This window comes from Poecile atricapillus, chromosome Z (genome assembly GCF_030490865.1).
Source record: "Poecile atricapillus isolate bPoeAtr1 chromosome Z, bPoeAtr1.hap1, whole genome shotgun sequence".
Lineage (NCBI taxonomy): Eukaryota > Metazoa > Chordata > Aves > Passeriformes > Paridae > Poecile > Poecile atricapillus.
The window spans coordinates 128,582,721-128,605,905 of NC_081289.1; the positions used below are offsets into that span (position 1 = coordinate 128,582,721).

Here is a 23,185-nt window from a genome sequence, read left to right on the forward strand (position 1 = left end):
CACTGGATTTTATATGTGTGTGTGTACAATGTGCATAGTGCTGGGAGTTACCAGCTTTCAATAAGTACTCAGACACATGATGTCCAAGGATGAAGAATCTGCAGTGGGAGCATCTCCGTGGGAAGCGTGTTAAGCTGTTCACAAGTTCCCAAAGCAGCATCTGAAACTAGCACAGAGGCTAAATTTCACCCACTGCAGTAAGTATTTTACTTTTTGCCTAATGGCAAAATGGCTTCCGTTAGCATTGCACTGGAGCTCTGTTTTAGATAGCCATAAAGAAAAAGAGCAGTGTGTCTGTTATTGTGAGAAATGTATGGCTAGTGGCAGATGTGCTACTCTTGACACATTGAAGCCAAACTGAAAGCATTCAAATTTTTCGTCCTACTTTCCAGGAACAGGTTGGCACTCCCTCGGCTTTGCCAGTGTAACTTCATGTTCAGCACTCTGTACAGTTTAATACTTTTAATGGTAGACATGCAGAACTACTATGAATGCAGTCTGTATTCAGTAACAGATCTGTAATCCCTGGTGAGTGATCTCAGATAATTTTAACTACAATCACACGTCACAGCCTCTAACTAGTAAATAGAATTGGAGGGTTATTTTCTTTCCTTATTCCTTTGACTCCTTTGTGTCCTTTGTAGGACACTCTGTACTGCCTCCAGATCACTTTCCACTACACTAGGAGAAGCTAATCTATGAAATTTTGTGAATGGCAAGAAATTACATGGTAACGGTAACCAATTTCTTCAACTCAGAGGTTTCTCTGGAGAGCTACATAATTTTCCCCCCTAAGGCTGCTAACAATTCAATGTAAACCATGGTGGCAGCGTACAAATTGCACAAGATGTTTACACACTACCCTTGAGGAAATTTTAGCCAACCAGTCCCATTCAAGCAGAGTCACCTAAAGCAAAACCAGAACAAAGTATTATCCAACGTATGTAAACAGCATCTTATGTAGTACACTCAAACATAATATGGAGTTGCGGCTAACCAGAAAAACATACAAAAGTATTTTACAAAAACTTGTAAGAATTTACCCCAAGTGTGAGTGCAACCCCTTAAAGAAAAGAAGAAACCAGCAATATAAACATCATATTCCTCTCAGAGATGGGCTCCAGATGCTGACAATCTGCTGTAATGTCCTTTCCTCTCACCACTGCCCAAGACTGAAAACAGCAACCTCACGATCCAGAGCAGCTGTAGAAGGGTGAGCATAGCACCAAGAACAGGAGAAGGAAACAAATATGTGCATAAAACCCATTATTCTTTCTTTTTGTGTAACACTGCTGGACTAATAGCGATCTGACACATAGAATTTTGGTTACACTTTTAACAAATTACTGCCTTAGTTAAATAAGAGGTATACTTTCTCTTTGCCAACAAACATGATTTTGAGCATAATATAGTTTCTATATCTCAAATGCTATCCTGATTAACAGTATCTGTCAGAAAGAAACCTGGAGTTTTCTCTAACAAAATGCAACACCCCTCCAAGTTTATTAGCTATGTGACCATACTCTGTTTGTATCAATAGGGAAGGATATTAATTCATCCACTGAAACGTTCTATAATGCCTGAATTTTATGAATTTGTGCCTATTGCAATTATAACTGCAAGAACAGTAAAGTAGCCCTTGAGGCAGTAAAAAGAAGGTTCAAAATAGCATGAGATGGAAATTTCTTAGAGCTAGATTTAATACTCCCTTTGTTTTACAGACAAAGAGTTGCAAAATTAGTTTAGGTTCCCATTTTTCTAGACACTGTCCAAGCATGTAGGAAGAGACACTCTTTGCCCAGGAGGTAATGTGTCATCAGAATAGAAAGCCAGAACACAAACACTGCAGGGTAGAGACTGAACAGCCTTTCGTGAAGTCAGCTGTGGCAGCAGATTTTGTGAGGGAGCAGGAGGAATCTATTTCTGCTAGTTTTGTAGTTCTTACAATAAAACATTTTCCCTAGGCATAACTCAAGAACTGTAGTGGGTGACCAAGAATGCAATGAAATACAAATCCTGCTATAGTAGTAATTTATGCAAATCATTCACACCATAGGACACAGAAGACAGGCCTGCAATAGTGAGACTAGAAGCTTGTAAGGTGAAAAAACCAGTTCTTCACACACATCTACTTTTGTGGGTTTCAGTTTAATTTACTTTCATAGCACCATCCCTAGCATTGCATTTCACGTTCCTGTGATAGCAGCTGCACAGACTTCTTAACTCATGGACCAAAGTCTTCTAATGGCCAAAACCCACCATGTACACTTGGATTCTAAGAGTGACTCAAAGGTGAAAGATGATGGTGGATTTCCTGGGTACAGAAGCAAGACATACACAATGAGCTTGAGTGCAGCTGGATTTCAGGATGTTGAGAAGTGTTAAGTCTTGCTGCCTCATTTCCGTCAGCATTCTGAAATTGAATTACACAGCAGTTTTCTTGCAGAACAGTCCTGCAGTTCTGCTGCTAGCCGCACATTCTGTTTTGGGCTTTACTTGAACGCAACCTACGGAGGGTGATTTTGTGTGAAGCCTGCTTTGTAATATTGTCACATGGGGAACCTCTCTCTTCTGTCTTCCTTGGAATTCAGCAGTTTTTCCACGTATGAGCTATAAATACCCCTAGATTCACCATGGTTTCAGCTATGAAAAGGATTATCTCAGTTTGATTTAAGTAGTGTTAAAGTACTAAGTGTCAAGTAAAACAAACAACTCAGAAACAACCAAACCAAACCAAACCAAACGAAAACCAACCCCCCATCCCCCCCACCCTCAGGATTAAAAATAGTGCATTTCTAAAACGTATTGCCCGGCACATTGTCCCTGATGTTTAGTATGCTTAGTGTGCGCTGCCCAGCGTTTCATACCTCGCTGAGCGCGTCACACGACACATCACTCCCTAGCCAGTCACGTGAAGACCAGCACTGTTTGTTTTGGCACGGGTCATGTATGCATTTTGTCACCATACTGACCGCAAAAACATGCAAGAAAATAAGTGATCCTCTTTTATTTATTTTTTCTTTCTTTTAATTTTTTTTTAACTAGCAGCATCTCATCAGCCAGCACCAGCAAGTGCAAATCTCTTCGCGGCACAAGGCCCTCGACTGGCAGCCCGGGTACACCGCCCCGCCGCTTCCTGGGAATCGTAGTTCTACGCTCCGCAACACCCTGGCGGCTTCCTCGGCGCAGTTGCCCCAGGAACTACGCGGCCCGGCACGCCTGGAGCCGCCGCCGTGCTTCCTGTGGCCACGGCGGGAGCGCGGCGCCGGCGGGGCCGAGCCGCAGGTAAAGGAGCCGCGTCAGGCGGGGCGGCGGCGGCAGCGTCCGGGGGGAGCTGTCGGCGGGAGCGGCCGCGGGGGTCTCGGGGTGCTGGGCACCTCCGGAGCGCGGGGAGGCGGCGCCGCCGTGTCCCCCTCCGTGCCCTCCGCCGCCCGCCCGGCTCGGGGGCGCGACCTGCGGGGCGGAGGGGCCGGGGAGGCGGCGAGGCGGCCGCTGGCACTGACCAGGCGCAGGGTACGGACCGGCCACGCCGTGTTCGTGGCGGCACGGGCAGATCGTCAGAGGGGGGGCGGAGGTACAGGGTCAGCGTGGAACCCTTTCGGGCGGTCCGTGAAGCAGGGAAATGTTTACATCTGTTTTCACGGGCCTGAGGGGAGGACCCCTTAAGTTAAAAACAAAAATCGTGTTTAAACTGTAGGTTAGCTTAAGGTGATAGTGTTTTGTTTCTGTTAGTATTTATCTACACTGCCCACAAATATGTAAATTATACAAGCTTTATCAGTTGAAGACAAATCTAGTTAAACATGCCATTTCTTTTTAATTTTACTTAGATTTATCATTTGACATTGACCATGTACCTGTTCATTCAGTCAGAGCTATATGAAAGCTCAGCAGAGGTTCAGCTTGTATATTAGAAAGTCTTGTTTTCCTCAAAAAGTTGCTAACTTATGTTGCTTATACAGTTTTATTTGCCTTTAACTAATACAGTTGTAGGAGAGTATGGACAAGCTAAGGTGTCTATAAGGTGCCCCAAGAGGTGGTATGCTGTCCCCGTTTGAAGGACCTCTTAATGTATGCTGCTGCTTTCATGACCAGCGTAGCATCCTTCTGATGGAGGATTCACTCCAGAACTGAGGAGCTTTGCTGTCCTGTGTTGAAGTTCTCGTCTTTCAGTGTAGACTGTACTTATTCCTCATATGTGCACACCCTGCAGCTTACTTGAGTGTTATGCCTTGAACTGTGTTAATCTTGTGCAGAATTTAAGAGAAGACTGGATTACTCCAAGTGGCACTTTAAAAAACAAAAAAAACAAGCAAAAAAGTTTCTTGTTTGAACTAAATACTTCGATTAGCAGATTCTGGTATTTAAACCATGAGTGTGAGGTGGTTTTTAGAAGTAGTTGCTTTAAATAAGAAATGAAGTATAAATAGCTGTCAGTGCTCCAGCTGCTGTTTGTACAGCACCATGATGGCATAGTGGAGGCTGCACTGGTAGTGATCCTCTCAGCCTTTCTCCTCCTGCCCACTCTGGGGGGTTCTCTGATTAAATACCAGCTAGGCACAGCCCATGCTTATGGGATGGTTGGGATGATTGACTCACAGAACAGAGTTTTGTTCTTGCATTTGGTTAAACCTGTTTGCTAGCTCTCTTCTATGGCCTCGGCTGTAACTCTGAATGATCTGTCAATGTGGGTGGCTCATCTTAAAGCTTCGTCACACACGTATAACTCAGCCATAAACTGCCACTGTTAAATTCACAGTGGAAGTCAACTAACAGGATTTTGCTATCCAGTGCCAACATTATTAGATCACAGGCTACAATGAGGTATCTAAATCTACCTTGTCTTTACTCCTTCATGTTTTTTAGACCTTGAAACCAGGTGAGACAACCTGAAGACAGTGAAAGCAGGAGCTCATAGGCCCGAGCCAGTGAAGATTAATGAAGGTCCAGTCCTGTTAAGATGGCCATCTGAAAGTCGTGTGGAGTGTAGCCCAGAATGAGACTGGGTAAAAATAACTTGCACAGACTTAGGTATTGCTTCACAGTTTATGACCAGCAACAGAAAACTTGGATTATTAAATTCTGATCCACTTGTTTCCTTTTGCTGCCGTTCTCATGTAGTGCTTCAGTTGTTTGTGGGAGAATTACAAATAGGGCAGCAGGTCATACTAAGCTTCATCACAGCTGTATTAGTAGAAGTTAAGAGGGATATGATGCTTGTAGTGGAGGAGGGCAGAAAGCAGGACCCTGCAAGGGGAAAAAGAACAGTAGAATGGTGACAGGCAAATGACAGAAGATCCAGACAGACCAAAAGGACTTTTAGAGGGGAATATTGGGTGCAATATGTTGAGAAAATTTCTGTTCACTACCAAATACACTACAAAGCAATCCTAGTATCTGTGCAAGGATAAACAGACAAACATTTTTAAAAGGACAGAGGTTGAAAATTGAATTCTTTAAAGGTTGGAGCATTAAACTTAGTAAAGTTCAATGAAAATGAAAATTACTTAGATAATCTTAGTCGTCTTGGTACCTATAAATTATGATATAAATTACAAATATTTCCTGTTTTTTTTTTATCAAACCAGACTGTTCTCACTGTCTGGCTTGAGACACAGGGAATGTTTTGTTAGAGCAGCAAAGTTATGGTGTTAAATTGTGCTTAACTGCTGCTCAACAAATCATTACTGTTCCTCTTGGATATTTTTTGCAGTGCTTACTACAGATCACTTTAGTTTTGTGTAAAAGTTAATTTCTCAGCATGTCCATGAGTCCAAGGCAACAACTGGCATTGTCCTTATTCTAAGGATAGGGATTAAAACACAGGGAAAGAATCCACAAATTTTTGGAAGCTTTTGATTGCTTTTCAAAATATTTAACATCATTCGCTGGTGCACAGCACAAATGCTCTTTTGTATTATCTGGTGTTGCATGAAGCAGACTTTAAGCAGCAGGGGAAGAAAAGAGGTAACACAGTCTGAGAGGTAGGTGGTCCATCAGGCTGTGGCTCTAGTGTTGCTTGCCTTCTTCTGCAGACCATAGCATTGTCATTTCAACTGAACAGTGGAACTGCTGGCTGTACAACCCAAACCAGCACCAAAACAATTAATTATCTGCTCCTTCAGACTTCTGCTGTTTCCTAGATCTATTTTAGATCTCTTCCCCAGTCCTGCTCCCTAGGAAGACAAGAAAGAAGACAAATAGCTGTGCTGTGACAAACAGGTGGAGGAAGGACTGACAATGTACAGCACTGCTTTTAACTCTGCTAAAGACATAGTACCATGAATTTTTATCTCTAACTCCAGCTACACTGCAGCTGAAAGGAACTCTTTTCCACTTGCAGGAAAATTCAGTTTGATAACAAATGTGTAGGGTATCTGTGTGACAGCCTTATTCATTTCTAAACAGCTGTACTTTTATTCCCAAAAAACCACAGTAATTGTCTGTATGCAAGAGTAGTCTCATGGAAGCTGTAACCGTGGTGTATCATTAAATGTACAAGCAGAATGAAGTTTGTCAAACAGCTTCGGTTTATGATGTGAATTCTTTGTATTTGGCATCCCATTCCTGATTATAAATAGACAATATTCCGTGTCCCATCACAGGTTTTTGAAAGAAACCTTCTGAGTGAGATGAACATAGACTAGACATTCAGGATAAGAAGAATCTGTAGCTAACGAATACACTATGAAGGTTAGAGTTGGGAAGAGAGTGTTGTAATGGAAACAGGCAATAAGTTCACATAGCATAACTCACTCCACTCTATGTATTAAAAATGTTTATTGTGAATGCAATCCAGTCAAAAGGCATAGATGGTAGATAAAAGAGAGATTAACCTGGTTAATTCTTCTTCATTTTGCTTTTCTGCATACAGTTGTCCTTTAATCTGTACTAGCTCCAGCTTCAGCCTTTACATGTGTCATAGCTGCATCTATTTGTAGAGTAGCCAGTTTGTTGGTCATAAGCTTGCTGGTTATAAACTTAATTGTCATCAACAATAAGTACTTAAAGAATAACCTGTCTTTGCAGACCTGGCTTCTAAGTGACCCTAAAGAGTCAGTGAGCACCAGCTCCACAAATGTCAAATCACGCTGTCAAGCCAAACTTAGTGTGTGATATATTTTGGGAAGATTATTTTTCTTCATGGAATACTATAAAATACTACAGCAGTAGTGCAGAAAAAATGAAACTGGTGATCACTGTTGTCAGTATTTATCAGGTTGATTCGTAAAGCACCAGTACTAACAGGCAGGGATGTGCCTTTGATGTCTGCTTAATCTGTCTCACAGGCTGTGGCCTGTGGAAGGAAGGGATGTCTATACTGTGATACTATGACAAATTTCTGACTAAAACTACTGACTTTTTGGGATTTGAATTTATTTCAATTTTCAGTTCAGGCGTTAGGAATTAAAATTTTCATCTTCGTTTTTATGGCTAGATCTGAAGTGTGATTTAAATTCTTAAGAGAGATGCAAATGCAGAACACGTGTTTGACACCTAGCTGTGTCTGTTCCTAAAATGAATATAGGATATTCAGTTGAGAAAGAATAGAATAGACTAAAAGAAAGTAATGGCATATTTTAATGGGAATGGCAGAGGACTGGGTGGATGTCTGTAGCAGTGTGTGCAATCTCTAGGGCCCATGTTTTTGTTTCGGAAGCATTTAGCTGTTGCAGGAAGCTGATGTGCACCACTGTAAATTTTAACTGGAAGGGCATCAGTAGGGAGAAAGCAGAAGGTCTGGAGCTGTAGAAAAATAAGAGGATGCAGTAGAAAAGAAATGTGCAAAAGGGGATCTGTAAACAGAGTTTGAAGAGGAACAATGTGTTACATGAAAGGAAGTAAAAACTTTCAGTACAGTTTTCATAAACTGTGTCCTTTAGTGATCCCCTCCCCTTGAGAGCAGGGAGCCAATACCTGTGTCTGTCTTCTAAAAAGCACTTCCTTGGCAGGCTGAGCCAGTCTTAGTGCTTCTGCAGTTCCTGCCACATTGTCCATCAGTGTTTTCCCATGCCTCCTTCAAAAGGTTTTTTCAACCTGGGAGGTAGACGTGGTCGAAAACCCGATAACTTCAATTTTTAATCCTCTCCTTCAGATTCTTTTGTTTTGTTTTGGTTTTTTGCCAGAGGTATTAGCAGGATAAACTAATGGAAGAGGACTGACAATTATGCACCTAGGAGGGGATAGAACCATGTCAGTGCTTAACTTGGTTTGGTATGATTTCTGAGATTGGGCCTTTATGGTGTATTTCTATGAGAATGCAGAAGGCTGATACACACCTTATTCTTTCTATCTTACCTTCTTCCATTGCCATTCCAGGCTTCAAACATCCAGCACTACCCTTCTTTGTCTTGTGCCAGCTGTGGTTGTCATCTCTCTTTCCATCAGCCTGTCAAATATTTTAAAGCATTCTGAAATGGTTAAAGAACAGATACTTCTACCACTGTTGTTTGAAAGTGTCCTGGCTTCTGACATTTTTGTTTGAAAGAGTCCTGCCTGAGGATTTCTTCAGGAGATAGCAGGGATGAGAGCTGTTAAGCCATTATGTTTGTTCAGCTGCACACAAGACCATGGAAAGTCCCATGAGAGGCCTGTAATTCAATCTGAGTAGAAATCCATTAGTTTAAAAGCAATCTGCTCCCAACTCTTCCGCCAGGAATGGTCTAAATGTATGTAATAGTTAATGCATTATTAAACCATTTATTACCTTTCATTCAAAAGACCTGGACACAGTAGACTGCAATAATCTAATCCTTATTATGGGAAATATACTGGAACTGCAATAAACTGCGTATGTGTCTGCTGCAAAGTTTGAAGTAATTCAGTGAAACAGTAGGCTCTTGTAACTGATATATTGTTCTCAACAGTACTGTTATCCATTAGAAATACAGCTCTTGTAGAAATTTTTATTTAATTCTTACTGCCTCGTTCTGGTGCTAAAAGAGATTAAGGGCTGAAGAGTGTGTTTTAAAAAAATACTCTCCCCACCATGCATGCCTCATGATGTTTGCATTATGGAATGAGAGTTCTCAAGTGGCACACTGAAGTTATTTACTGGTGATTTTCACCCCAGGAACTTCTGAAACTCTGAGACTCTACCAGTGTTAAATTTATAGCAGAGACATAGTTTTGCTTAAATGCAGTGGACTCATTTATTTTTTTCCTCTTTCCAGGCTAGAGTAACTGACAGAATCTAAAAGGAGACATAATCAGCAAATATGGAAGAGGATACCAAACCTATCCTAGTTCCTGTGGGAAGTGATGAAAGCAATTATGGAATCATGAATATACAGTTTAATCCAGAAGACTATAAGTGCAAAAGGTATGAGAAAAGATGAACAGAATTACTGTGAGGCAAAGAGTTGTTTAATCTTTACTTTTGACATCAGAATCCTAAAACAACAGATTAAAATTTGGAAGCCAGGATCTCTGTAGAAACAAGTTCCTACTTTGTCATTATATGATAGTATTTTATTTCCAAGCACCAGGTGAGCAGATGTTCTTACTGTGTTTTGTTTATAAGATTTTTCTATTGACATTAATTCAGAGAGAGAGTTCTCCATTAAGAGCTCACCATGAGGCTTTTAAAGTGCTCTTCAAACATGGAACATCATGTGTGTTTATAGCAGTGTGATTGTTTTTTATTTAGAACAACTAACTGAAATGTTGAGACTGTGCAAGAAAGTTTGTCCGATGTTGTAGATAAATGGCTGTCAGTATGTGTGGATGGTGCTGTATGCGTTCTGCAGGTGATGCTGGGAAAATACATTTGCTAGTACTAAGTGAGCTGAGTGACCTTTACTGTCTTTTAAGAAAAACTATGTAGTGCTTTCTGAGAGTGAGAAAATGTGAAAAATTAACAGTCCAGCCTTGTTACTCTGCCATCAAAAATAATGCCTCTAGCTAAGTCGTTATTTTACATGTTTGCTTAAGAGTTTAACATCTTCATAAAGGGGTTTGGAATGGGAGACTTCCTCTGCTGCAATTAAGATTTTTGTGGGCTGGTCGTTGAACCAAAACTGAGATCAGGGTGGGACTTGCCCTTCTAATACTAGCTGAAGGCATCAGCTTTGCATTTTTAGATGAAGAAATAGCACCTCTTGGACCGATTTATGGGTCATTTTTTTCCTCTTCACATCCATCATATTTCAGTAAAGCAGTTTTTCTGAAGGAACTGAAGATGGCACTGTTGCATACAAAATCCTGTTGACAGAGGTCGCTTCAGCAAAAAAAAAAAAAAAAAAGAGTTCTTGAGGATAGTGCTTTGATGCTATCAGCTTTGGAAAGCTATGAGAGCCTACTTACATGCTCTTCTCTGCATGTAAAGGAAGGAGTCAATACAGGGGAACAAATGGAGCACCAGTGTAGAAGGATACAGAATTGTGTTTGCAAAGGCTAGGAAATGGTACTTTCAGGTGGAAAAGATAACTGTGAATGAATGTAAATACAATCTTTCTCTTTTGGAGTGTCTGATCCCTTCCTGTCATAACAAAACTGCTAATCTGTATGAATGACTTTTGGGAGCAACTTGTTTTGGAGGAAGTATGTGTTCTGTTTGAGAAGCAGTGGGTTTCAGCTGTTATGGTAATGCAGTAGCAATAAGAGAAGCTTTTTGAAACACCTAAATGCTAAGACTCACTTTTTTACTGAGGTTAGGTATTGTTTCCATACTGTGTGCTTGGGTTTTTCCCCCAATGATTTCTCAAGTCTGGAGACTCAACTTCGTGAAAGGTCATAGCCTTTGACATTTGGTTCCTTTCCTAAAAGCAGAAGTGTGTACTTGGATTGTGTGCCCACATTCACAGCCTCCAGTTCTGCAGATCTGCCTAAATGCCCTTATTGCTCCTCTCTTGAGTTCATTCTTCCATTTTCCACAACCTAGGCTTTTTGCCTTCCAGGTACCCAGAGGCACAAGGATGAAGTGCATGAGGCCTGGGATATCAGAAAGGCCTGGAAATAATACGGGGGTAAAAAAAGTTTGAACTCCACTTCTGTACTAGAACAGGCAGCCCCCACACTTCAAAAGAAGAAATAAGGAAGAAGAGGCCATTGGGGTCTGCATCAGTCATGGTCAGACCAGTGGACAGTTTGAGGGGCTTCTTCATCAAACTTTTTGGGAATAGTGGCTCCTGAGAAGGAGGATTATTATGCATAAAAATATCAAACAGGGAAAATGCAGTGGTACAATGCAAGTGTGTTTTTGCTTTTACTTTGTTCCTGTTTTTTAACTTGGTATTCAGGAACTGGGCCCCAAGTGAGTGCTTGGTAGCTTTGCTTTGCTTGAGATAGCTCTTCAAGTATTGTGTGTGATTTGTAGTAATTACTGTTTGTCTGTCTTAGTGCTGTTCTGTACTTTTACAGAACTTGTAAAAGTCTTTAGCTTGTCTGAGATTTGAGGCATTTGCATAGTTATTCGGTTTTCTTAACAGCTTGCAGGATTTGGGATTTTTGAAAGGAATGCTTTTCAGTGTTTACATAAGAACAATAAGCTAATTGTTTTTTAGAGTTGTAAATTACTTTGTCGAGTATTGTTTTGCTAATTTGGGGGAAATAAAAAGCCACTTTTAATCCTTTTAAAGAGGATGTTATTGTGCTTCTCTCTTCACTGTATTCAGTGTGTTTTTCCCGTTTTGTAGCTCCCTTTAAGAACTAGGATATCATTGCTGCAGTGGCTTACTGGTGATTATTGTATGGAAAAGAAGATGTGTCTTATTTTCTTCAAACTGCTCTTTAAATCTGTTCACTGTCAACAGGTACTGCAGTTGTTGATCAGGAATACTTGAACCTTCAAAGAAGCAATTGATGTTTTGTGCTGATTCTTTTGCATATGAAAAAACTTGACAATGCCTCTTGCTTTTTTTTCCTATTCTTTTTGAAGTCCCACAGGTCCCCAGAATGTAGGAGGCATTAGTAATTGAAATTAAACAGCTATAAATTAAACAGTGTCTGTAGGTGGCAGTCAGAGAAGCCTTTCTCATGCAAAAGTTGTTGATTCCCTTTATTTTCAAAGTTCTTTTAACTTAGGAGAAGGTAGGCAATGGTCAGCAACCTGTGCAAATCTACCCTTTCCGCATTCATTATGTTTTTACTACTCCATATACAATGTGATCATTGTACACCATTGCTTGCTTTCTCTGTTTGTTTTTCTGTTTTTCTCTGTTACCAAATTTTTGTGAATTCCTAATCTTGCTTGTTTTTAATTGGAAAGAATTGTGACCTTAATTAAGAACCTTCGTATTTCTTGGTAAGTGACAAGTAAAATAGGTTTTGTGTTTGACAGGGAAAAGGAATAGTAATTGAAGCGTAGTGTGGTAAAGCTTGTGATTCCTAATTCGTTAAAATGTGCAAGCAATGACATTATGCTTCAAAAGGTTATTTTAGTTCTGCATCCAACATTTTAAGAAACTTCTGTGATCATGCTGTAATTACTATAGTGGTGATATCAGTGCAGAAAAAATTAGGTAAAGTGTATTTCCAAGAGAAGAAATAGCTTACAAAATAACTGTAAGCACACTGTTTAATGCTTCAGTAAATTCAGACAGCTTAGAAAGGAAAAGTCACTTGTGCAATTCTTTGATGTAGATTTCCTTAAGAGAAGCACACTGATATCTGAAATCATAGAGGATCCTGAGTTGGAAGAGGCTCTCAAGGTTCTTCATGTCCAACTCCTGACCTTTCACAGGACAGCCCCAAGGATCAGATCATGTACCTGAGACTGCTGTCTGAATACTTTCTGAGCTCTGCCAGGTTTGGTACCATGGCCAGTTCCCAGGAGAGTTTGTTCCAGTGCCTGGTGTTCCTATCCGGATAGGTGGTTGCCAATTATGAAATAGCCACCTGTTCTTATTACTTCTTCTCCTTGATTTCCAATACAGTGAATCAGTTTTACTCCTTAGTTTGTCTTGTGCCATTTACAGCAATCCTATAATAATTTGGTAACTCAGTAAGATAATAAAGCTGTAGGAGTTTCCTAGATTTATTTCTCTGTAATGATCCTGTTGCATCCCTAAAAAGTAAATTATTGATGTGGGGTAGCAGTAAGCTAAAGTGGCTCCTTGTGGTTTATTTGGAGGAAAGAAATTGTAAAGCATCCTGTAAAGAAATTTTTTTTTCATATTTGTGTAAAAGTGAAAAGCTTGTCTAAAGTCATGAATACTGTCATGTAAAGCTAAAAGACATAGTGGTACAAAAAAACTCTGTTATACTGTAATAGCTCAAAACTTACCATGGTTTTGATCAGATGTCAAGAACCGGTTGTTTGATGTTTAAAAATACTTCAGCAAAGGTACTTGAAAAGCAGTGTTACTTAGTCTGAAAGTTCTTGAGATATGTATTAGTCTTACTCCATTGCCCTATGAGATATAGTACATTGCTGAGAGTATCCATAAGATGAATGTAGCACCCTTAGGCAAAATTTTACATATTTGACTAGTGTTCTTTGTAAGCTGTTCCCTCTAGCCCTCCAAAACCAGCACTTAAACTTTCCTTATCATAAGGGAACAATGTTAATAATGAGCCCGTCTTTTCATTTTCTTTGCTTGCAAAATTACTACTGAAGTTAAAAATGTGAGGAAGTTTGGACAGAAGCACTCTTCTTTCTTTTCCTGGACCAGCTCCAGAGAATTATTATTAACTGTCCCTTTGTGTGAGCAAGAAAAGATGACTGTAGCTGCAGGTTTTCTGGGAATGGTTTCTGAAATACACCTGCCGGGTGTAATGTATGGAAGATGTGGACATCCTACAAGTTGTCCATCCTGATGGTACTGTGGAAAACAGCTCTGTTTTACTGGTGTGTTTAACCTGGTAAAAGAGCATGGTTTTTCAGGCTAGCTGCTGAAATAGTAATTGTGTCATTCAGTGTGGATGAAATTCAAGGGACGTTATAGTTTATCTCAGTGCATAGAAATTGTCAGCATTGTTCCACATCATAATCACAGTCATGTAATCTCTCTCCTTCCCCCAGATCACATTGTCCAACATGCTTTTCATAATCATTTTGCCATGTGAGAGATATGATATGATTGCCTGTATAAATCAGATCTTTTAATAGGAATGTGTTGTAGCTGCTAATACTTGCATGTACAGAGTGCTTGCCTGCTAGACATAAGGTCCCTAAATAGAGTTTTTCAAAATATATCCCAGATTATATCCTACTTGCTTTGGGCTTTGAAAATGTCAGTTTTTGAGAATTTCTTTGAGTCCCTGAGAGCTTCTCAGTCTCCCATTTGAGTATGGCCTACAACCAGTCTTCGATCTGGGTATTGCTGGGAGCAATAGTTTGAACTTGATCCTAAACAGAATGCTGCCTTCTCCTAGTGGAGATCAGGATAGGTAGCAGGCCTCCCAGCCTGCTCACACAGCTTCCAAGTCAGACTGATGTTTTCAAAGAGATCTGCAAATAACATAAAATTGATGGGTGGTCAGTATGTTTTAGCAGTCACTTGTTCAGCTGGGCTGGTGGTGCAGTGGTACCCTGGAAGAAATAAAAATAACTTCTGCTTTACATAATTTTCATTCTCAACAGATGCACAGTAGCAGGGATCAAGGGGGAAGTAGCTCAAGTAATGGCAACAACAAACATACACACTCCTCTAGTCAGGAAGCAGAAACAATAGGTATATACAAATTCTTAGAGACTGTTTAATTTTATTTTCTTTTCCTCATCCATAGATTAGATTCTGGATCATACTCTTTTTTTTTGTGCTACACCATAAGTTGCTTGTTTAATCCTGACTCTGTTCATGATACTGAAGAAAATGAAGTGTCTTTCTTTAAACAATTTCTTACCTACAGATAGGTTTTTGCTACACATAATTTATTTTCTTTATATTTGTTTGGTCATTGACAACACTGCTTTCTCTACAAAATAGGATGTTGTATGCAGTTTTCTGTTACTTTAATTTTAAAAATCATCCTTGGCTTTCACCTCCATTGCTTTAAAAAGTAGTCTCTGACTATCTTACACTTTGGAAGAATTTTCTTTGACATCCATGCTAGCAGGTGTTGAACACCGTTTTGAAAGAAATCTTTGTCACAGATCTACTCACTTTGAAGCAAAATGTGGAAATTGTCTCACTGTAACCTTTCCACAGGTGCAGTGGAAGTTTATGGGGATGTACTAATAATATTAAATGGAGATGAGGAAAGAGAGGAAGGTCTTCACATAATGCAGCTGCTGTATAATTAGCAAAACACATCCTTTTAAGTTTTCTAAATATAGTGCATGTCAGCAATCCAAAAAGAAAACAGCAGAGAGCTGACTGGAGGTGGGGCAGCATTTAAACAAGTTACTTTTCTTGTTTTCATGACTACAGGCTTTATTTTACAGGTCTTTTAATGAAATATTTTTTAGTTGTGTCCAATGATTTGCTCAACCCTATAAATTTTAAGCAAAATCAAATGAAGTCCTTTGGACTCGTGACAGTCCATGAGTATTTTTTTACATTACCTACATGTGGAGTTAGTTAGCCCCATGTGCCTGTGTTTTGAGTAGTAAAGCTATTGCTTAAAATTTATTTATGTTACTGAGATATCTTAATTGTTTGTACTAACACCACAAAAGTGCACACATATTATAAAACACATATTTCCCCCCTCATGTCATAATCACAGGAAGAAGAGTCAGTTGAGAATGTTTTAAAAATTTGAAAGTGTCATTTTCATTTCAGTAAGTAGGAAACAACTTAGGAAATTTAAGCCATTTTTTCCCATGATGAAGGAATATGTAAGAGTTAATTAAGTTTAAGATAAAAGAATGAAAGAATTTGTGGAGATGGGAGTTTGTATTCTCTATTTTCCCCCTTTGTGAGTCAGGTTTTCTTGCTTTCATAGATATTCCCACCTACTGGCTCCCCTTAAGCACACAGGAATAGGAACCTATCTTCCTCTCTTCCAAAGATAGAACAAAGAACTTCAGAAGAGTATTCCTTATCTTCCTTACAGATAACAGGTTGTGTCATAGTATAGATGCGTAAATGAGTCATTGAGAAAAGGAATGGGAGCTTTTTTATGGATGTTATTAAGAGCTGGGTTGTAGGCGTTGCCTAAGTTCCTTTGTAGTCTGAAACAGAAATCAGTATTGAAGACTAGTAAATTCAAATAAATTTTGGTCATATTACAGAATAAATGGCATGGCTTTATTGCTGACCTTGTTTCTGTTCTTAGTAACTGGAAACTTGTGATGTCTGCCTCTATGGGGGGTTTATGAGTGATTTTAACATCAGCCTGGAAGAGGAAGATCAGAAAGCTGTTGTAGTAGTTTTAAAAATTAAAAGCACTGCTGAAAGGAAAAACAAACGCTGGTGTATTAAGGCTTAGAGGACACCAGCATCCTCTGTCTCATTTGAGAAATTAGCTTCTCAGTGCTAGGAGTCAATGTTGTTTTTAAGGAAGAGCATAATATGCCTATATGGAAGTAAATTTTACTTGAGTTAGGAAAAAAAATCTCAGCAACATCATGTTTTGGACTTTGTCTGATAGTGCTCCTTGCATGAAGGTTTTGTATTGTATTTGTATTGTGTTGTAACTTTAGAATCAGCTTTCACTGTGCTTGCTCTGTACCCCTGTGTATGCAGAGAAAATAAGGGGCATATGGTGTTCCCTCTTCCTCCTTTGGCAGCTGTGACTACCCACAGTCTAACTCAGGTGGAGTGGAGGAAAGGGAGACATAGTCCATTTCCCATTGCCTCGATTTAAAAATAATAGGAGCACATGGACTTCCTTGGTCTTGGTTCCTTCCCCAGTAAACACACTTCCATATAGTGTTTTCAGCTAGATTAGTAGTTCCTAATCTTTTCATAGGTGGTCCTCACTGCCACCACTCATTCCTCTTTCTCTGCGTTCTGCTTCTTCATTTTCCTGCTTTCTGTTTCTACCTCTGTTCCTCATCACTAGTTCTGGCAACACCAGTTATAAACACTAATAAGCTTGCCCAAGCTTATTAACATGTATTTCTGTGGGTGATTCATTGTTGAAAACTAACAGCTGGATATTAGTTCTGATGTTAAGTTGCTCCACAGAATCTGGGTTGGAGGCTGTTTTAATAAGGATATAAACTCACAGTTTTTCCACGGATGGCAGCTTCCCTCAGTGGCATGGATTGATATTTTTGCATTTGCCTTGTGTCAATGAATGACAAAATTGTCCAGAGTATTGGCTGAGCTACTCTCTGAGTTATATATTAGATCCTGTGTTCCATTGTCTTAAGGGCTTTCCTTTTTTTCTCTTTATTTCCTCTCCTTTAGACCATTTCACGTGGAGCCTACAAACATAGTCAGTGTGAATGATGACGTGCAAAGAGTCACTGATGAAGCTTCAGCAATGAATAAACGGATTCATTACTATAGCAGGCTCACATCCCCTGCAGACAGGGCATTGGTAAGGCAAAGACAGGGCCTCATTAGCTGCGTGGCCTCTGGCATGCTGGGTCTTACACAGACTGGATTTGTATAAGGAGCAGAAATAAAGGTTGGGGGAGACTTGTTTGGCAGCTTGCTGTGAATCAAATATCTAGTAGCTGAGTGTGATAAAACAGCTTGTTTTATCAGAAGTTGTTATTTACTTGTGCAATGCCTTCTCCATTAAAATAAAATATGCAAACAGAATCAATTTTATAATTTTATATATCAATTTTATATCTGGCTGCCCATATTTCTCCCACCTATAAGATTAAATCAATGGTCAGCTGAGGTAATTAAACTGTTGAGCTAGCATGGTCTGTTCATAGTGTGTTTACACACATTTTGCAGAAGAAAAATGCATTTTCATAGCTATCTAGCTAAAAATTCTCTCAACTGTTTTTGGGTTTTCCCTCCCAGGAAAAGAATTAGCATAGTACAACCCTTTCTTGCTTTTTCATTTATTTATTTATTTAAAATGTAATTTCCTGGGAGTGTTTTGTGACTTAAAATAGTTGACTTGCTGTATTTGGAACAATTAGTTATATTGATGTTACGAATAAGTCTTGTTTTTTGTCCATTTGTTAGATTGCTCCTGATCATGTACTCCCAGCTCCCGATGAAATCTACGTGTACAGTCCATTAGGAACTGCTTTTAAAGTTGACAGTTGCACAGATGGCTATGGTAAAAACTCCAGTCTAGTGACAATGTATGTTAAGCACCTTGCCATATAATAGCCACAAAATGCATTATTACTGAATGTTCTATATTAATAACATAACTGTCGTTGACTAAGGAGACAATAAGAAGTAAGAGTGGTTTTTAAAATACTCACTGAATTTTTTCTTCCTAGATTTATGATATGGAATACCATGATGGGTACATCCATATTAAGTATCCCATGGGGAATAAAACAGGTAAACTGTGAAAAATGCATGTGTAGGAAAATGTTTTTGGCAACATGGCTTACTCTTCTTTTTTTGTAGTATATTCATAAATAAAATCAACTGTGTTTCTCCCTCTTAACAGGCAGGCTTCACTTCTGGAATTATTCTCATCTTACTGATGGGCATTTTGACTCTTTATTGCTGTTACAGAGTTGTGAAATCACGGCAAGTGATACGTAAGAAATACAAAGCTTCCTCATGCAAATACTTTAAATGTAAAATAACAATATGTATTAGATTCTGTTTGTATGTGTCTTTACTGTATGTTAGACCTGACCTGTAATAAAAGCTGTTCTTTGAATATCTCTCTATTTTTGTAGTCTGTGTCTGAGTTCTGTATGCTACCTTATATACCTTATTCCTTCAGTTGCTTGCAGCCTAAGTATTGTAGCCAAACACAAACTCTTAGCAAATAGGGTTTCAGATGTTCACTTGCTAAGTTCTTGGGGACTTGGGGAGCTACAGGCATCTTTTCTCCATAAGCACTGTCCAGTTCTCTACATGTCTGATCAACCTGCACAGTGGAACAGTGTGGGTTGTATCTGTAACCCCTTGTTTTGTATGCACATATTACTCTAATATTTGTGTGTATTCTTTGTTGAAGGCACTCTAAGTGCAGTCAGCGGCTGAAGCAGTCACTGACAGCAGTTCTAATTAGAATGTACTTTTATTGTTCAAAACTCATCTTGAGGCTCTTCTTTGCTTGGTGCTTTTGTGCATAAACTAACCTCTCACTTGCTCAAATAAAGGCCATTAAGACCTTTGTCAGTTTGTGACTGAGCTCATTTCATGAGGAATGAATTTCATTCATGAGGAATGGTTCATGGTCTGGCCTACTTTGCCACAACTCCTGCAAAAGGCCTTTAGCTGCAAATGCATGGTGGCATTTTTACCCTGTCTTATTTCAGTGCTTGTGAAAGTACTCAAAAGTATGGCCACAGTAAAAGTGTCTACTTTAGGCTTCTTCAGTCAAACACTTAATGAGTGCTATATTTTAAAGTTAGTGGCAATTTTCTTAGTCCTTGAAAGTGTGGTGAATATGTGTCAAAATATTCTAAAAAACCCCCCACATTTTGTAATTAATAATTCTACTGACTCTAATGTAACATTTGTTTAGATATATTTTTGGGTTTTGTGTCTTTTTCAGCTTTAACCGATACCTCAAACTGGGAATTCCCAGATGTTTGCAAGTTTTACTTTGGATCCTTTGGTCAATGGTCAAGCCTCTTATTTTCTATGGTATCACTTGTTGGAGCCATGGTTGTTTATTGGGTACTTATGTCCAACTTCCTGTTCAACACAGGGAAATTTATATACAGTAAGTATACATTTTTGGTTAAGTTTTACAGCAATCCTTTATGAAGATCAAGACTGCCTTATACTGAAAAAGGATTGTCCATTTTATATCATCTTGATTTTCCTGCTACATTGCATAAAAAATCAGTTGAGAGTAAGTAACTGTGCGTGGTGGTATGGGCAAAGGCCTGTGTGTTTTCAAAGCCACTTTTTCAATTTCAATTTCTCAAAGTGTAGTTTTCTTTGTATACTTTAAACAACCTAAACCTGGCTGCTTGTTTCCACTCTATTTTTGCTCCCCCCTTAGTTTACATGGGTGTATCTATTTGAACAGCTATATAACAGGCTAGACTGTTGAAATTATTTGGGATTGGGATGAGGAAGCAATGAACTGGATCACAGTAAAAATGATTCTTAGTGTGGCATTGCTACAAAAGAAAACACATTGGGTTTTTATACCCTGGTACATGCACAGGGACACAAGCATTTGTGTGAGTAATCAATGTAAAGTTGTGGGAATGGATGATGGAATTGAGAGCTTTGAAAATCTGACTTACAGTGTTGAGTAGGTTGACTGAGATTTAAAAGTGTCTGTTTTGAAGGTTATCTCTGAGGCAAATAACAGCACAGACACTTAAGCCTGTTGAACAGTATTTAATTGGAATTCCTACCATCCCTATAGGACATACTTTACTGTATTGGTTAATGACTGATGAATTTTATAGCTTACCTAATTTATATGTCATTACAGTTATTTCAATTTACACTGGGTTTTTTTTTAATAAGATTAACATTTTAATCTTAAATTATTCGAAATGAAATTATGCCAGTTCTAATAAGCAAAATTCAAAATGGTGAAAAGATCTTATTTTCTAGGAAAAGAGTCCTGCTTTTCCATGGGACATGTTATTTTATCCCTTACCTATACTTGTTTGAAGTTCTTATGTGAATTGTTTGGTCTGAGATAACAATCACTGGCTTCATGTCCTAATGTTCATACTTAATTACAAAGTAATAAAATGTATACTAGGATGTAGGTTTGACACAATGGCATCTTCCAGCCATTTGTTTCTACGTATTCTAAGCAGGCTACTGTGTTTAATTCTAATACATTCAGATGGCTTCTTAAAACATCTACACATAAAATTTAGGTGGGGAAAACTGATTTCCTGCAGGAGGATTGTCTAGAAATCTGTACTACACAAGGAATGCAAGAATTGTTGGCTGAATGCAATATCATGCCTTTTCTTTAACACGGTGTTGCATGGTCTTGTTCAGTTTTTGTTTTACGGGAAAAACAAAATCCACATATGCAATTGCTAGTCCTAAACTGCTTTTTAAATACAGAAGAAACAGAAGTTAATATCTATAACAAATCTGAAAGTGCTTTAATTCTGTAAGAGCTATTAATTTTGATGGCTTCTCACTAGGTACATTTTTTAATTAGGAACACAAAATAGTGATTTTAGTTAAATCTTCTGATTGTTGTATACTCTGAACTAGTAGAAGTAAGTATGAGAAACTTGTTTGTGATTCAGGGTGCCATAAATCAAAATAAAGAAAGAAGAAACAGTTTTCTTCCCACAAGACTTTTTGCTTTCTTTATGAGAAACAAGCTGCTTTTAATTGCTTTTAAAAAATCTGAAGCAAACTGCCCCATTCGATTTTCTGTGCATAACACACCCACATGCAAGAGAAGCAAAATTTAACCAGTGACACACTTACTCAGTTTCAAGCTAATGGAAATTTTCTGTGTCTATATATACAAATAATGCAGAAATATAATGAAATTTCTATCCAATACCCTTATAAAGGTGAGGTTGCAGAAACTTGGAAATAACTGGTGTGATATAGCAGTAAAGTAGCACTTTACTGTACTGGAAATAAAACACTACTAGAGACGCCTGTACAACAGTGAGGCTTAATCCTTTTTCCAGAAATTTTCCTTTTGCCCATGGAAACATGGAAAAAAGACAGCCTCTTCTGAAAAAGAAAATATTACAAAATGAGTACGGGAAGATTTTTCTAAATAATAATGTCTGAACTAGGAGTGTGTTTGCTTTTTTCTGTCCCAAAAGAGGCTGGATTTAGGATGCATCTCCTCACTGGCCTACTGTCCAACACTACCAGCTGAGTAGCTGGGAGAAGTGGAGGTGTGCTTGTGGAGTAGCAATTCTTGGAGTGGGGAGTCTTAGGAAATTTATACAAAGACAGGGCTCCTGAGAAGAAAGTAATACTGTGTAGAGCTACTTTAAAACACTTCTACAATAGTTCAAAATTTTTCACTTGGGTCTGGGGGGAGTGTAAGCTGCTGTGCTGTGCCTCTGATGTATTTTTCCAAAATATTTTATGACTTAATTTTAGTCAAGTCAACAGATGAAGGCCTAATAGTAGGTATGAGACATTGATAGTGAGATTTTCTTCTTTGCAGACTTTGTTCATGACATCAATGTAACAGACATTGTTCCTGGCACCAATGGCAGTAACAAAGGTAAGAAGCATTTATAGTATAGTGTTTCCAGTTTTGGGGTGGGGGTTTAAAGGCAAATCATCATGTTCCAATGCCTAACCACATTCCAGTTATAAAGTATATGTCATAAGTTGTAACTAACTATGTGTTTCTTAAAAAACTGTGATTTTCTAGCTGGGATTTGTACTCCCGCAAATAACCACACACTTGGAGATCTGAATAACTGAGGAAGTAAAAAATAAGTTAAAAAGTGGACATGAGAATAAATATTAAAAAGCCAGTTACAAATTTCTGTATGCCCAGATACATCCTCCTTAAAAGCCTGACTGTTAACTTTTTAACAGTTGTTGCATAAAGAGGAATTGCCTTAAGGAATTTTAACTTTCACACCCTAAATTTGAGGCGCCTTAGTTCTGTTTACTGTTTAAAATCTTGACTAGGGCAGCTTTACTACTCACAAGTTCTGCAGCAAGATTATTTAAAAAAAAAATAAAATTATGTAACAGCTTTTTTGATGCTGAGTACAAAAAAGAAACAAGTGGCAGTCTACTTGAGCCTCTGCTTGTGCTTTTTGGAGAGTCTAACATTTGCACAACTAAAGGAAGAAACTGCAGTCAAATATGAACATAGATCTGTTCTAAGTTCTTAAGTAGGCAGAATAATGTAGAATGAAGACAGTAGCAAAGCAAGGCAGACATTGTCAACCCCCAAATCTTTTCTGCCTCTATAATAGTGACTGAATCCATACTGCTTTCTTAGGAAGCAAAAAGCTTTCTCTATCACAAGTGCATGAGAAATGGGGAAACATACCACTACCAGCTGAGCAGCTGTGTGTAACACTAGCTGCATCTGTGTTTCTGGAGTCAGGCAAAGGAGTTGAGAAGTAATTCTAAAAACCAGTTGATTTGCATTTGAGCTAGTGTTGAATCCTGCTCCTCACCAGTCTTCACCAGCTAGGCACCAATTTATGCTCTTTCCTGCTTCTGCTGTTCTCTCCCATGCTTATGCAGCAGGGGGTATAACTTGGAGGCAAAGTGGACAATATTCCACACTATCGTCCACCAACTAGAAGATT

The 23,185-nt window shown here is 38.8% G+C and overlaps 1 protein-coding gene across 8 annotated transcripts in view; it reads left to right on the top strand.

The window, feature by feature from the left end:
• Nucleotides 1-2,883: 2,883 nt before the first annotated feature.
• The window catches only part of SLC38A9 (solute carrier family 38 member 9), a 45,852-nt gene continuing 25,550 nt past the window's right edge, over nt 2,884-23,185 (top strand). The window contains exons 1-9 of one of the 8 annotated variants that reach the window (XM_058827298.1): nt 2,884-3,285; nt 4,867-5,031; nt 9,174-9,322; nt 17,244-17,376; nt 17,985-18,106; nt 18,251-18,314; nt 18,427-18,520; nt 19,492-19,662; nt 22,072-22,131. In XM_058827298.1, the coding sequence (XP_058683281.1) occupies nt 9,219-9,322; nt 17,244-17,376; nt 17,985-18,106; nt 18,251-18,314; nt 18,427-18,520; nt 19,492-19,662; nt 22,072-22,131 (748 nt within the window). In that variant the 5' untranslated portion in view covers nt 2,884-3,285; nt 4,867-5,031; nt 9,174-9,218. The other 7 variants (XM_058827302.1, XM_058827299.1, XM_058827301.1 and 4 more) reach the window with 7 other exon arrangements.